Source organism: Etheostoma spectabile, unplaced genomic scaffold (genome assembly GCF_008692095.1).
Source record: "Etheostoma spectabile isolate EspeVRDwgs_2016 unplaced genomic scaffold, UIUC_Espe_1.0 scaffold00009030, whole genome shotgun sequence".
In the NCBI taxonomy this organism is placed as follows: domain Eukaryota; kingdom Metazoa; phylum Chordata; class Actinopteri; order Perciformes; family Percidae; genus Etheostoma; species Etheostoma spectabile.
In genome coordinates, this window is record NW_022603648.1 from 1 (window position 1) to 14274 (window position 14274).

A 14274-nucleotide genomic window follows, 5' to 3' on the forward strand; every position below is an offset into this window, starting at 1 on the left:
CTGGATTTACAAATGGCATCGGCTGAAATAGTCCAATACTTTGTTGAACGGCAGGTTTTTTTGCAACAACTGGTCATACTCCAAACGACACAAACTTTGGAAATTAGATAGCGTCACCTTGAGGATCATATTTCCATTATTGCGACATTCTTAGTGCTTATACAATCTGTTCAACAAAACGTTGCCGAAAGAACATTATGCATCATTCTTGAAGGAATTTATGAGTCTCTTTTGGAGATGTAGAAGTACCACTTCAACTGGAAGCTAAGGTGTGGGCACGGATACTTTACCAGTATTTTGCCCGTACATGCCATTTGCAAGAGTGTTTATAATCTCTTCATTGCTCAAATAGCTGACACTAGATTCCTAGCCTATTCACTCATAGCGTCCACATTGTTACATCCTGATTATCAGCCACAACCAAGATGGCGCCAGCGCCGTAATGACGTCAGCTTTCATTCCTATATTCAGACTTTCATTCCATATATTCAGACTTTCATTCCATATATTCAGACTTTCATTCATATATTCAGACTTTCATTCAATATATTCAGACTTTCATTCCATATATTCAGACTTTCATTCCATATATTCAGACTTTCATTCCATATATTCAACTTCATTCCTATATTCAGACTTTCATTCCATAATTCAGACTTTCATCCATATATTCAGACTTCATTCCATATATCAGACTTCATTCCATAGATTCAGACTTTCATTCATATTCAGACTTTCATCCATATATTCAGACTTCATTCATATATTCAGACTTTCATTCCATATATTCAGACTTTCATTCAAATATTCCAGACTTTCATTCCATATATTCAGACTTTCATTCCATATATCAGACTTCATTCCATATATTCAGACTTCATTCCATATATTCAAACTTCAATTCATATATTCAGACTTTCATTCCATATATTCAGATGGATACAACTTCCATATATAAATTATTTCCTAAACGGCATGCCATAATAATATATATATATATATCTATATAAACCTTTTTTAAAGGTAAATATGCCTAAATACCATTTTGTTCAATTAAAGTACATTTCTTTTTCCCTTGGTTTGTCTTCATCTTCTCAGGTTGATGTTTTTTGGGGACATGTGGATCTCGGTGTTGCCCCTGCTAGTTGCCCTGAGTCTACTTCAGGGTCCTGACTACACCACCGCCACACACGACTGGCTGGACTACAAATATGGCCGCCAGGACTCAGCCGAGCTGCACGACAAAAAGCACTTCTGCTCCTGGAAGTGTCTCCTGTTCACGCTGCAGTGGCCCGGGGCCTTCTGCCAGGTGGGCGCTTGATTCGCTCACATTTACCCTTCAGGAGTTAAAGGAGAAAACACAAGCTGCTGTGTAATGGCCGTCAAGTTGGAGGACTGATTAGTTGGAAAAAGGAGGGAGGGAAGGAGGGAGGGAGTGAGGGAGGGAGGGATAACGTGTGGAAGAAAAGGAGATGTAAGGAAGCACAAGATGAAGCAAGAAAGACATGAGGGGTTAGGGAAGGAAAAGGTGGGGATAAGGAACTGAATGAGGAGGTAGGAAAGGACAGCGTGATCAAGGAAATAAGGGGGTAAGGAAAGAAAAGAGGAAGTGGAGAAGGAAAGGAGGATGTAGGAAAGGAAGTAGAATGGATCAGTCCACCATATTTAATTTTGTTAACAAGCCTTCTGTCGCTCTGTCCCTCTCCCTACCTGTCTCCCTACCTGTCTGACTGTCCCTCTGTCTGTCTGTCCCTCTCCCTACCTGTCTGACTGTCCCTCTGTCTGTCTGTCCCTCTCCCTACCTGTCTGACTGTCCCTCTGTCTGTCTGTCCCTCTCCCTACCTGTCTGACTGTCCCTCTGTCTGTCTGTCCCTCTCCACCTGTCGACTGTCCCTCTGTTTGTCTGTCCCTCTCCCATACCTGTCTGTCTGTCTGTTCCTCTCCCTACCTGTCTCCCTACCTGTCTGGCTGTCCCTATGTCCCTCTCCCTACCTGTCTGACTGTCCCTCTGTCTGTCTGTCCCTCTCCCTACCTGTCTGACTGTCCCTCTGTTTGTCTGTCCCTCTCCCTACCTGTCTGTCTGTCCCTCGCCCTACCTGTCTGTCTGTCTGTCCCTCTCCCTTCCTGTCCCTCTGTCTGTCCCACTGTCTCCCTACCTGTCTGTCTGCCTGTCCCTCTCCCTACCTGTCTCCCTACCTGTCTGTCTGTCTGTTCCTCTGTCCCTCTCCCTTCCTGACCTCTGTCTGTCCCACTGTCTCCCTACCTGTCTGTCTGTTCCACTGTCACTCTCCCTACCTGTCTCCCTACCTGTCTGTCTGTCTGTCCCTCTCCCTACCTGTCTCCCTAACTGTCTGTCTGTCTGTTCCACTGTCACTCTCCCTACCTGTCTCCCTACCTGTCTGTCTGTCTGTCCCTCTCTCCCTACCTGTCTCCCTACCTGTCTGTCTGTCTGTCCCTCTCCCTACCTGTCTCCCTACCTGTCTGTCTGTCTGTTCCTCTGTCCCTCTCCCTTCCTGTCCCTCTGTCTGTCCCACTGTCTCCCTCCCTGTCTGCCTTTAGTCTTTGGATGAAGAGACACCCTGCAGAGTTCCCGTGAGTGTGACCAGCTGGACGATCCACGGTCTCTGGTAAATATCACGTCTCCACTCTGTGTGTCTGGGTATGGATTTTTATGTATTATTCATATTCAGTGTAGTATTAATGATATGTTGCATGTATTATTCATATTCAGTGTAGTATTAATGATATGTTGCATGTATTATTCATATTCAGTGTAGTATTAATGATATGTTGCATGTATTATTCATATTCAGTGTAGTATTAATGATATGTTGCATGTATTATTCATATTCAGTGTAGTATTAATGATATGTTGCATGTATTATTCATATTCAGTGTAGTATTAATGATATGTTGCATGTATTATTCATATTCAGTGTAATATTAATATGAATGTGTGCAGGCCTGTGAAGGCGTTCCGGTGCTGCAGGTGTTGGCCGATGTTCCCGTCCGACGTCCAGGTGAGTTCTGGTCCGTTAGCATTAAGTTATCGTTACGTTAGCATTAATTTAGCGTTAAGTTGGTGTTAATTTAGCGTTAAGTTGGTGTTTATTTAGCGTTAAGTTGGTGTTTATTTAGCGTTAAGTTGGTGTTAATTTAGCGTTAAGTTAGCGTCACGTTAGCATTAATTTAGCGTTAAGTTGGTGTTTATTTAGCGTTAAGTTATCGTCACGTTAGCATTAATTTAGCGTTAAGTTGGTGTTAATTTAGCGTTAAGTTGGTGTTAATTTAGCGTTAAGTTGGTGTTTATTTAGCGTTAAGTTGGTGTTAATTTAGCGTTAAGTTATCGTTACGTTAGCATTAATTTAGCGTTAAGTTGGTGTTAATTTAGCGTTAAGTTGGTGTTAATTTAGCGTTAAGTTGGTGTTTATTTAGCGTTAAGTTGGTGTTTATTTAGCGTTAAGTTGGTGTTAATTTAGCGTTAAGTTATCGTCACGTTAGCATTAATTTAGCGTTAAGTTGGTGTTTATTTAGCGTTAAGTTATCGTCACGTTAGCATTAATTTAGCGTTAAGTTGGTGTTAATTTAGCGTTAAGTTGGTGTTTATTTAGCGTTAAGTTGGTGTTTATTTAGCGTTAAGTTGGTGTTAATTTAGCGTTAAGTTGGTGTTTATTTAGCGTTAAGTTGGTGTTTATTTAGCTTTAAGTTGGTGTTAATTTAGCGTTAAGTTGGTGTTTATTTAGCTTTAAGTTGGTGTTTATTTAGCGTTAAGTTGGTGTTTATTTAGCGTTAAGTTGGTGTTTATTTAGCGTTAAGTTGGTGTTATTTAGCGTTAAGTTGGTGTTTATTTAGCGTTAAGTTGGTGTTTATTTAGCGTTAAGTTGGTGTTTATTTAGCGTTAAGTTATCGTCACGTTAGCATTAATTTAGCGTTAAGTTGGTGTTTATTTAGCGTTAAGTTGGTGTTTATTTAGCGTTAAGTTGGTGTTTATTTAGCGTTAAGTTGGTGTTTATTTAGCGTTAAGTTGGTGTTTATTTAGCGTTAAGTTGGTGTTTATTTAGTGTTAAGTTGCTCTTTTGTCGCCTGTCCGTCGCCTGTTCGTCGCATTTTTGCCGACTTTTCGTCGCCTTTTCGTCGCCTTTTCGTTGCCTGTTCGTCACGTTTTTGTTGCATTTTCGTCGCCTGTTCGTCGCCTGTTCGTCGCCTGTTCGTCGCCTGTTCGTCGCCTTTTCGTCGCCTTTTCGTCGCCTTTTCGTTGCCTTTTCGTCGCCTTTTCGTCGCATTTTTGTCGCCTTTTCGTCGCCTTTTCGTCTCCTTTTCGTCGCCTGTTCGTTGCATTTTGTCGCCTGTTCGTCGCCTGTTTGTCGCCTGTTCGTCGCCTTTTCGTCGCATTTTTGTCGCCTTTTCGTCGCCTGTTCGTTGCCTTTTCGTCGCCTGTTTGTCGCCTGTTCGTCACCTTTTCGTCGCCTGTTCGTCGCCTTTTCGTCGCATTTTTGTCGCCTTTTCGTCGCCTTTTCGTCTCCTTTTCGTCGCCTGTTCGTTGCATTTTTGTCGCCTGTTCGTCGCCTGTTTGTCGCCTGTTCGTCGCCTTTTCGTCGCATTTTCGTCGCCTGTTCGTCGCCTTTTCGTCGCATTTTTGTCGCCTTTTCGTCGCCTTTTCGTCTCCTTTCCGTCGCCTGTTCGTTGCCTGTTCGTCGCCTGTTCGTTGCCTTTTCGTTGCCTGTTCGTCGCCTGTTTGTCGCCTGTTCGTCGCCTGTTCGTCGCCTGTTTGTCACCTTTTTGACCTGTTTTTTGTTTCTCCCAGGAACTCGAGGCCGAGCTGACTGAACACTGGCCGTCGTTGCTGCAAACTCAACCCAGCTTCCACTTCTGGTAGCATCTATCATCAAATATACATCAAATATATCATCAAATATACATCAATATACATCAAATATACATCAAATATATCATCAAATATATCATCAAATATACATCAAATATATCATCAAATATACATCAAATATACATCAAATATACATCAAATATATCATCAAATATATCATCAAATATACATCAAATATATCATCAAATATACATCAAATATACATCAAATATACATCAAATATATCATCAAATATACATCAAATATGCATCAAATATATCATCAAATATACATCAAATATATCATCAAATATACATCAAATATACATCAATATATCATCAAATATACATCAAATATATCATCAAAAACGCCCGTTTGTCGCCTGTTCGCATTGTTGTTTTTACACTTGTTAAAGCATTTTGTAACTTTGTTTGTTTTTGAAAAGTGCTCTACAAATAAAGATTATTATTATTGTGTGATGTGTGGTGTGTGTGATGTGTGTGGTGTGTGTGTGATGTGTGTGTGTGTGTGTGATGTGTGTGTGATGTGTGTGTGTGTGTGTGTGTGTGTGTGTGTGTGATGTGTGTGTGATGTGTTGTGTGTGTGTGTGGTGATGTGTGTGTGATGTGTGTGTGTGTGATGTGTGTGTGATGTGTGTGTGATGACTGTGTGATGTGTGTGTGTGTGATGTGTGTGTGTGTGTGATGTGTGTGTGATGACTGTGTGATGTGTGTGTGACAGGAGAGAGGAGTGGGAGAAGCACGGTGTGTGTGCAGCATGTGTCGAAGGGATGAACTCTCCTCTCAGATACTTCAGCATCTGCCTCAAGCTACGAGGACGCTACGACATCCACAGGTTAGTTCACACACACACACGCGCACATGTACACATGTACACACACACACACACACACACACACACACACACACACACACGCACAGACACACGCATGCCGGCCCTGACCAATCAGACTAGATTTCAGCTGTTTTGTTGCCTTTTAAGGTGTTTTTTTGTCAATATTTCTGTTGTCATTTTTCCCAATGTTTTTGGCTCACGCACACAAACTCACACACTCACACAATCACACAAACACACACACACACACACACACAGACAGACGCAGACACACACTCACACACACACAAACACACACATAAACACACACATGCACCCACTCAGTCACACACACACATAAACACACAAATACCCACATATGCACACACACACAGACACACACACACACAGAGACAGACAGACACACTCACACGGACACACACACTCACACACGGTCACACACACCCACCACCCACAAACAAGCACATGCACTCCTCCAACACACACCACACACACACACACAGACAGACAGACACTCACACGGACACACACACTCACACACGGTCCACACACACACACCCACAAACAAGCACATGCACTCCCTCCCACACACACACACAGAGACAGACAGACACACTCACACGGACACACACCTCACACACGGTCACACACACACACCCCACAAACAAGCACATGCACTCCCTCCCACCACACACACAGAGACAGACAGACACACACGCACACGGACACACACACTCACACACGGTCACACACACACACCCACAAACAAGCACATGCACTCCCTCCACACACACACACAGAGACAGACAGACACACTCACACGGACACACACACTCACACACGGTCACACACACACACCCACAAACAAGCACATGCACTCCCTCCCACACACACACACAGAGACAGACAGACACACTCACACGGACACACACACTCACACACGGTCACACACACACACCCACAAACAAGCACATGCACTCCCTCCCACACACACACAAACACATACATAAACACTCACATCACCCCCCCCCCCCACCCCCCCAGTAAGGTGTCCCTGTGTCCCCTGCAGGCTGCTGGAGGACGCCGGCATCACTCCGACCTGTGAGCGTCCGTACAAGGTGACGACGACCTTGAGAACTCACTCTGATGAGATGTGAACCCATGTTCTGTTATCTGACTCCTGTTAAATAGTTACTACACTATGACTTTTTACGATATTTTTCTACATATTATACTATGTCATTTTACGATATTTTCGACATACTATACTATGACATTTTACACTATGTCTTTTTTTATAACTTTTTACGTCATACTATATACTCTTACTTTTGGTTACATTTTTTGACATCTGATAATATGACTATGACTTTTTTAGGGCACACTATACTGTGACTATCACGTTTTCTACATAGTATACTTTGACTCACTAATCTGACTTTTTATGACTTACTACACAACGACATTTTGATCACATTCATAGCTTGAAAAAATGATTGCGCTTTAGGGAATATAATTTATTACAAAACAGTGACTTTAATAGGAGGGAGGGAGGAGTGAGGGAGGAGGGAGGAGTGAGGGAGGAGGGAGGGAGGAGTGAGGAGGAGGGGAGTGAGGAGAGGAGGGAGGGAGGAAGGAGAGAGGGAGGGAGGGAGGAGAGAGGGAGGGAGGGAGGAGAGAGGGGGGGGAGGGAGGAGAGAGGAGTGAGGGAGGAGAGAGGGAGGAAGGAGGTAGGAGAGGAGGAGAGGGAGGGGGAGGGCTGGAGGAGAGGAGGGAGGGAGGAGAGAGGGGGGGAGGGTGGGGAGGGGAGAGAGGGAGGAAGGGCGGGAGGAGAGAGAGGAGGGGGAGTGAGGGAGAGGAGGGAGGGAGGATGAGGGCGGAGGGAGGAGAGAGGGAGAGAGGGGGGAGGAGGGAGGGGAAGAGAGGGAGTGAGGGGAGGAGGAGGAGGAAAGAGGAAGAGGGAGGAGGAGAGGAAGGAAGGAGGGAGGAGTGAGGGAGGGAGGGAGGGAGGAGGGAGGAGGAGGGAGGAAGAGGAGGGAGGGAGGAGGGGAGGGAGGGAGGAGAGAGGAGGGAGGAGGAGGAGGAGTGAGGGAGGAGGAGGGGGGAGGGAGAGAGGGAGGAGGGAGAGCGAGAGAGGAGTGAGGGAGAGGAGTGAGGGAGGAAAGAGGGGAGAGGGAGGAGAGAGGGAGGAAGCAGGGAGGAGAGAGGAGACCCAATTACAAATGTCAAGAAAACAACAGAATCGCACAACTAATCAGACACAGATCAGATCGGAGGCGTGTGACAAAGCATTATGTAATAAGAACACACGTATACTTTCACTGCAGATACTCAAGTGTGTGTGTGTGTGTGTGTGTGTGTGTGTGTGTGTGTGTAGGTTGCCGAGGTGCGTCAGGTCCTGGCTCCACACCTGGGAGACAGGCTCGAGATCCAGTGTGTGACGGACGACCAGGTGAGAGCCTCCGTCTGATTGGTTTACCCTGACGCGTTGATCTCGTCATTTCAATTCAGCTAAATTTTTATTCATAGCATCAATTCACAGAGATGGGAAAAGTACTCACTTCCCACGTAGAAGTACAGATACTATAAAAAAAAAAAATACTCGGGTAAAAGTAGAAGTACTTGTAACCCAGGTCTCCTTTTTCCCACTTACCTGAACACACCTGAAACAACAATTTTACCATGAGTCACATGGTAGGCTCAGTTACCCAATCAGAGCACTCCAGCATGGGTTAAAAGCTGCAGTGAGTTCTCCCTTATCAGTAGTGTGATACTGTGTGTGATACAGAGCAGGTCTAGACCACTCTATAATTTACAGATAGAGCAGGTCTAGATCGCTCTATAATTTACAGGTAGAGCAGGTCTAGACCGCTCTATAATTTACAGATAGAGCAGGTCTAGATCGCTCTATAATTTACAGATAGAGCAGGTCTAGATCGCTCTATAATTTACAGGTAGAGCAGGTCTAGACCTCTCTATAATTTACAGATAGAGCAGGTCTAGACCGCTCTATAATTAACAGATAGAGCAGGTCTACACCTCTCTATAATTTACAGATAGAGCAGGTCTAGACCGCTCTATAATTTACAGGTAGAGCAGGTCTAGACCGCTCTATAATTTACAGGTAGAGCAGGTCTACACCTCTCTATAATTTACAGGTAGAGCAGGTCTACAGCAGCGAGTAAAAACTCCTTTTCAGGAAGAAACCTGATTATTTTGGGGTCTTTTCCCATTGTTTTGCAGTATTAATGTGAACATGCGGCCGATATAAAGACGTAATGATGATGTCAACGTTGGTGTAAGAGTGACTTATCGTCTCGCAGGAGAAACTTCCCACGAAATGTTCTCGTTCTGGCCGAAACCGCCTCAATCCAGATATCTCAACCTCTCATCGTCATGACATTCATAGGAATTCATATCCCCCCCAGAAATAACCCTTTATGTGAGTCTGACCTTGCCCTCCCTCATGTTTTATGGTTTTCATTATAATCTCATATTTATGTCCATTTCATGGTGGATTTCCCCTCATTTGGCTTTTATTTGCTTCTTCTGGTCTCTGTTGTTGCATCGTTGTCTAGCAGTTTTGGGGTTTATGTGTTGTTTTTGTGGCCGATCAGGGCTCTTAGTGTTCTTCTGAACCGAACCAGATGGCCCTGGGAGCCGAATCCCTCAGATAAAGCACCACATTGGTGACCTGGGCTCGTCTGTGGAGCTTAGATCCAGTTTTAGGTTCGGCCATGTCCTCAGAAACCCACTCAATCAGGAACAATTACCCAGGAACTGTTCCGCCACCTGTCTATGTAGCTTTTTCCCTAGTCTTATTATTACTAGGCTATTTTATTTTCTGTTCTCATTATTGTCTCATAAGGAGGTCTGTACATGGTGAAATATTTTGGACATATATAAAGTATTCTCAGTTATTTCTCTGCGGCCTGAGCCTGCATTTTTGTTTGATTGTTTTTGTTCTATTAATTTTTAGGTTATGCCTTGGTTTGACCAGTGTGTGTGTTTTTGTGTGTGCATGGTGGTGTGCGTGTGTTTTGTTTGTGTGTTAAATGTTTGTAAAGACTTGTGTTATATGCTCTCTCCCCTCCCCCACACCCTTTTCTTCCTGACCACCTTATTTATTTATCTATAAAGTATCAGTATAGGTAAAGGTTTATTTGTTATTCATTTGAATATTAGGAGTTTGTTACATAAAATTGACTTGCTAAGAGCCTGGCTTTGTTACAATAAGCCTAGAGTTATCACACTTTCTGAAACATGGCTGAATAGTAATATATCGGATGCAGACGTCAAACTTGATGGTATACTTGTATAGAACAGACAGGGGTACTCGGGGGGGGGGGGAGTAGCCACCTATATTTTCTTCTCATTTATCTTCTGAACTTATTATGCCAAAGGAGAGAGATGTACATTTTGAATGCTTATTTGTTAATATTGTTTTTCATGAAAATAAGCAGATAACTATAGGTAATATCTGTAGACCTCCAAATTCCCTGTTGAATCAACAAATTGTATTCTTGCTACTATTAATTCCTTAGACTATTCAAATGAGTTGATTCTTCTTGGTGATTTCAATCGTAATTGGCTTGATCGTTGTTCTTCTCATGAGAAGAACTTATTTAATGGCCTTAACCAACTAATTACTGTTCCGACTAGGGTGACCAATAGGTCCAGGTCTCTTTTGGACTGGATCTTGGTTACCCACCCAAATAGAGTTTCTCATTCTGGTGTATTACCTGATTGTTTTAGTGATCACTCAATCGTTTTTGTGTTTGAAAATAAGATTACCACGTCTGCTGCCTAAAGTAATTCGGATAAGACAGTGTAAAAAACTACACACAGAGGCTTTCATCCAAGATTTATTAAGCATTACTGGGCTAGATTTCAAATGATCCCTTATGTTGAAGACGCATGGAACTATTTTCTTTCAGAGGTTTTTAAAGTCATAGATAAACATGCACCTTGGACATCAGTTAAGGTTAAGGGTAGTCATTTACCTTGGATTGATAGTGATTTAATATATTTATTTAAACAACGAGATAAAGCTTGGGTCAGATACCGAAAGACAAATGATGATGCTGATTGGTCTAAATACAAGAAATTAAGAAATGTTTGTACTACTAAAACACGGAACGCAAAATCAAATTACTATAAGCACTTTTTATCGGATGATTTTAAAAACCCTAAGCAGTTTTGGAAGAAACTTAACTCTTTAATTAACAATACCAATAAAAATCTTCCTACTAAACTTAGAATAAATAACGACATTATCACTGACCCTATCTCTATGGCCAGTGCCTTTAATCAACATTTTTCTTCTATCTGTTGTTCTCAGTCATCTGAGCTTTTTCATTCTAGTATAACAAATATTGTGAATGATAGAGCATTTTCATTTTCAACAATTAACCCTTTTGATGTCCAACAGGCAATCTTAGAAATAAAATCCTCTACTGGGGCTGGTCCTGATGGTCTGGATATTAAGTTCATCAAACTCTCTGCTCATGTTCTTGCATTTCCGCTTTGTGATTTATTTAATTTATCACTTTCCACCTGTGTAATCCCATTAATGTGGAAATTTGCAAAAGTAACACCACTACATAAAGGTGGGGATTCACTTGATGTTAATAACTATAGGCCAATCTCCATAATCAGTAATGTAGCAAAGATATTCGAAAAACTTATTTTTAAGCAATTGTCTAAATATATTAATGATTTTTCTATTTTGACTCCAAATCAATCTGGATTTAGAGCTAATCACTCTACAACAACAGCTCTTACTATATTTACCAATGATATTTTTTCTGCAGAAGATAACAACAGGTCTACAGGTGCAATTTTTATTGACCTCACTAAGGCGTTTAACATGGTCAATCATTATATTCTTCTTGATAAATTATATGCTATTGGTCTTTCCAAATCGGCTGTTCTCTGGTTTAATGCATATCTTCACTATAGACGTCAAAGTGTGTCTCTTAATGCTACTCTTTCACAGTCTAGTATAATTGAAACGGGTGTCCCTCAGGGTTCTTCCCTAGGGCCCCTTTTATTTGCCATTTTTATAAATGACCTTCCTCAAATATGCTTTGACTGTCAGATTCATCTATATGCCGATGACACAGTTATTTATACATCTAAATATAAAATATCTGAGATTCAAACCTCACTTCAATTTGATTTTAGCCGTATTCAAACATGGTTATCTTCTAATCTGCTTTTATTGAATAATAAGAAGTCTTATAGCATGCTTTTTGCAACTAGATCTGCACTACATAAGCAAAATAACTCTCTTGAGGTCAAATTTCTGGATGGTACACCTTTAACATATGTTAAGGAGTTTAAATATCTGGGCCTCTGGCTCGACTCCCAACTTACCTTTAGACCTCATATTAATTCTCTTGTGAGAAAAATAAGTTGTAGCTTAAGAATGTTATATCGCTCAATTAATTGTTTTACAAAACAGATCAGATTAAAAATTATTACCCAATTATTATTGCCTATAATCGATTATGCAGATGTTGTTTACCAGAACACAGCTGAAACCAATCTTAAGCCTCTGAATGTGATATATGATATGTCTTTGCAGATTTGTCCTGAGGTGTCCATTCAGGACGCATCATTGTCAAATGTCTCAGTCGTTGAATCTTTTCTCATTAAATGCTCGACGTCAGTTTCACTGGCTGCAGTTTGTTCACAAATGTATTTTTTCAGATTACCCATTTTATCTGAAACAACATTTGATTGTATATCAATCATCCTATAGCCTCAGAGACACTGACCATCTTTTCTTTTCAGTACCACATATATCTAAAGAAATTGGGAGGAGAGCTTTTAAATTTAAAGCCCCTTCCGATTGGAATGGTTTACCGAGGTCTTTTAGAGCTCTTTCCTCCTTTCACCAGTTTAAGATGTCTCTTTATAATTATTTGCATACAAGCTGCAATTGTTTTTCTCATACTTGATATTCATAATTGATACTTATACTTGATATTTTTATTTTTATTTATTTATTTTTAAATGTTTTTGTTTGTTTACATGTATGTACACGTACAGTATGTATGCATGTATTTGTGTGTGTGTGTATATGAATATATTTGTAAGTAACTGTGTAAACGTATGTGCGCATGTATCTTTATGTGTGTATACTTGTACATACTATATGTATATTTTATTTATTTTCTTAAACTGTTATTATTATTAACTATAACTGTTTTTGTTTTTTTGTTTAATATTTATTGGTTGGAATGGGAAGGATAAGGTGTGATGGAGAGCTTTTGTTTTTGTTTGTCAGTATGTGCGTATGTTTGGGGTGTATATTTTTATTTTTTTTTATTTTTATTTTGTATTATTCCCCTCAAGCTGTTTTGTTAATTGTCTTGTCTACATGTGAATGTACTGTATATTTTCTTTGCCCTTAGGGACCCCCTCGAAAACGAGATGTCACATCTCAAGGGATTATTCCTAATAAAGAATTTCTAACCTGAGGAACGGTTCCTCCCCCTGAGGAACGGTTTGTCCACCTGAGGAACCGTTCCTCCACCTGAGGAACGGTTCCTCAGGTGGAGGAACCGTTCCAGAAACCCACTCAATCAGGAACAATTACCCAGGAACCGTTCCGCCACCTGAGGAACTGGTTCTCATCCCGAGGAACTGGTCCTCCACCTGAGGAACTGGTCCTCCACCTGAGGAACGGTTCCTCCACCTGAGGAACTGGTCCTCCACCTGAGGAACTGGTCCTCCACCTGAGGAACGGTTCCTCCACCTGAGGAACGGTTCCTCCACCTGAGGAACGGTTCCTCCACCTGAGGAACGGTTCCACATGAAGATGTTTGATTTATTGATTTGATCAGGACGATGCACATTAATCAACATCTCTGTAAACGTGCCAGTGTTACCAATCGGCTATTTTTCAACCGTAGTCCTAGCTACCCAGCATGCATCTCTTTATGGTGGGATTAGAACCCGGAGAACCCGGGGGAAACCCACGCAAACACGGGGAGAACGTGGAAACCGGATCCGAACCAACAACCTTCAGTCCAGTGTATTGGACTTATTGTATATAAATTATAGGGAAGCGTGCCCGTCTTATAAAGACTACTAATAGCTGGGATGTTGCTGTTAGTATCTGTGTTTTCCTTCCTACCTGTGTCACATCATCACTCTTCCCCCCCCCCCCCAGACCGAGAGCTGTGGTTCCAGGTGAAGATCCCTCTCTCTCACAACCTAACCGCCGGCTGCGATCACCGCGGCGACGGCGACGCTGACTGGGACGTGACGTCCGGACGCGGCGCGGGAAGGAACGTCTCCGACAGGCACCCGTGTCCCCCGCGGGGCGTCTTCTACTACGTCCCCATCGTCCCCCAGCGGCCGCGCCGGCCCTGCGGCTAACGCTGCATGCTAACACCTTCTGCTGTAGATTAGTTGTTGCCGCTTCATTTTTTTTTTAGACGTCTCTCTAGTTTTATCTCCAGAGTGAGACATCTCTCTAGTTTTATCTCCAGAGTGAGACATCTCTCTAGTTTTATCTCCAAGTGAGACATCTCTCTAGTTTT

At 42.2% G+C, this 14274-nt stretch overlaps 1 protein-coding gene across 2 annotated transcripts; it reads left to right on the top strand.

Annotated features, from left to right (window-relative positions):
- Positions 1-1098: 1098 nt before the first annotated feature.
- rnaset2l (ribonuclease T2, like) lies at positions 1099-14268 on the top strand (the record flags this gene model as incomplete). Of its 2 annotated transcripts, XM_032508720.1 has the most annotated exon segments (8): positions 1099-1309; positions 2560-2627; positions 2963-3020; positions 4805-4872; positions 5606-5719; positions 6789-6837; positions 8097-8171; positions 13901-14268. In XM_032508720.1, coding segments are annotated over 8 exon segments (853 nt in total), but the record flags the coding sequence as incomplete, so codon positions are not given.
- Between the last annotated feature and the right edge of the window lie 6 nt (positions 14269-14274).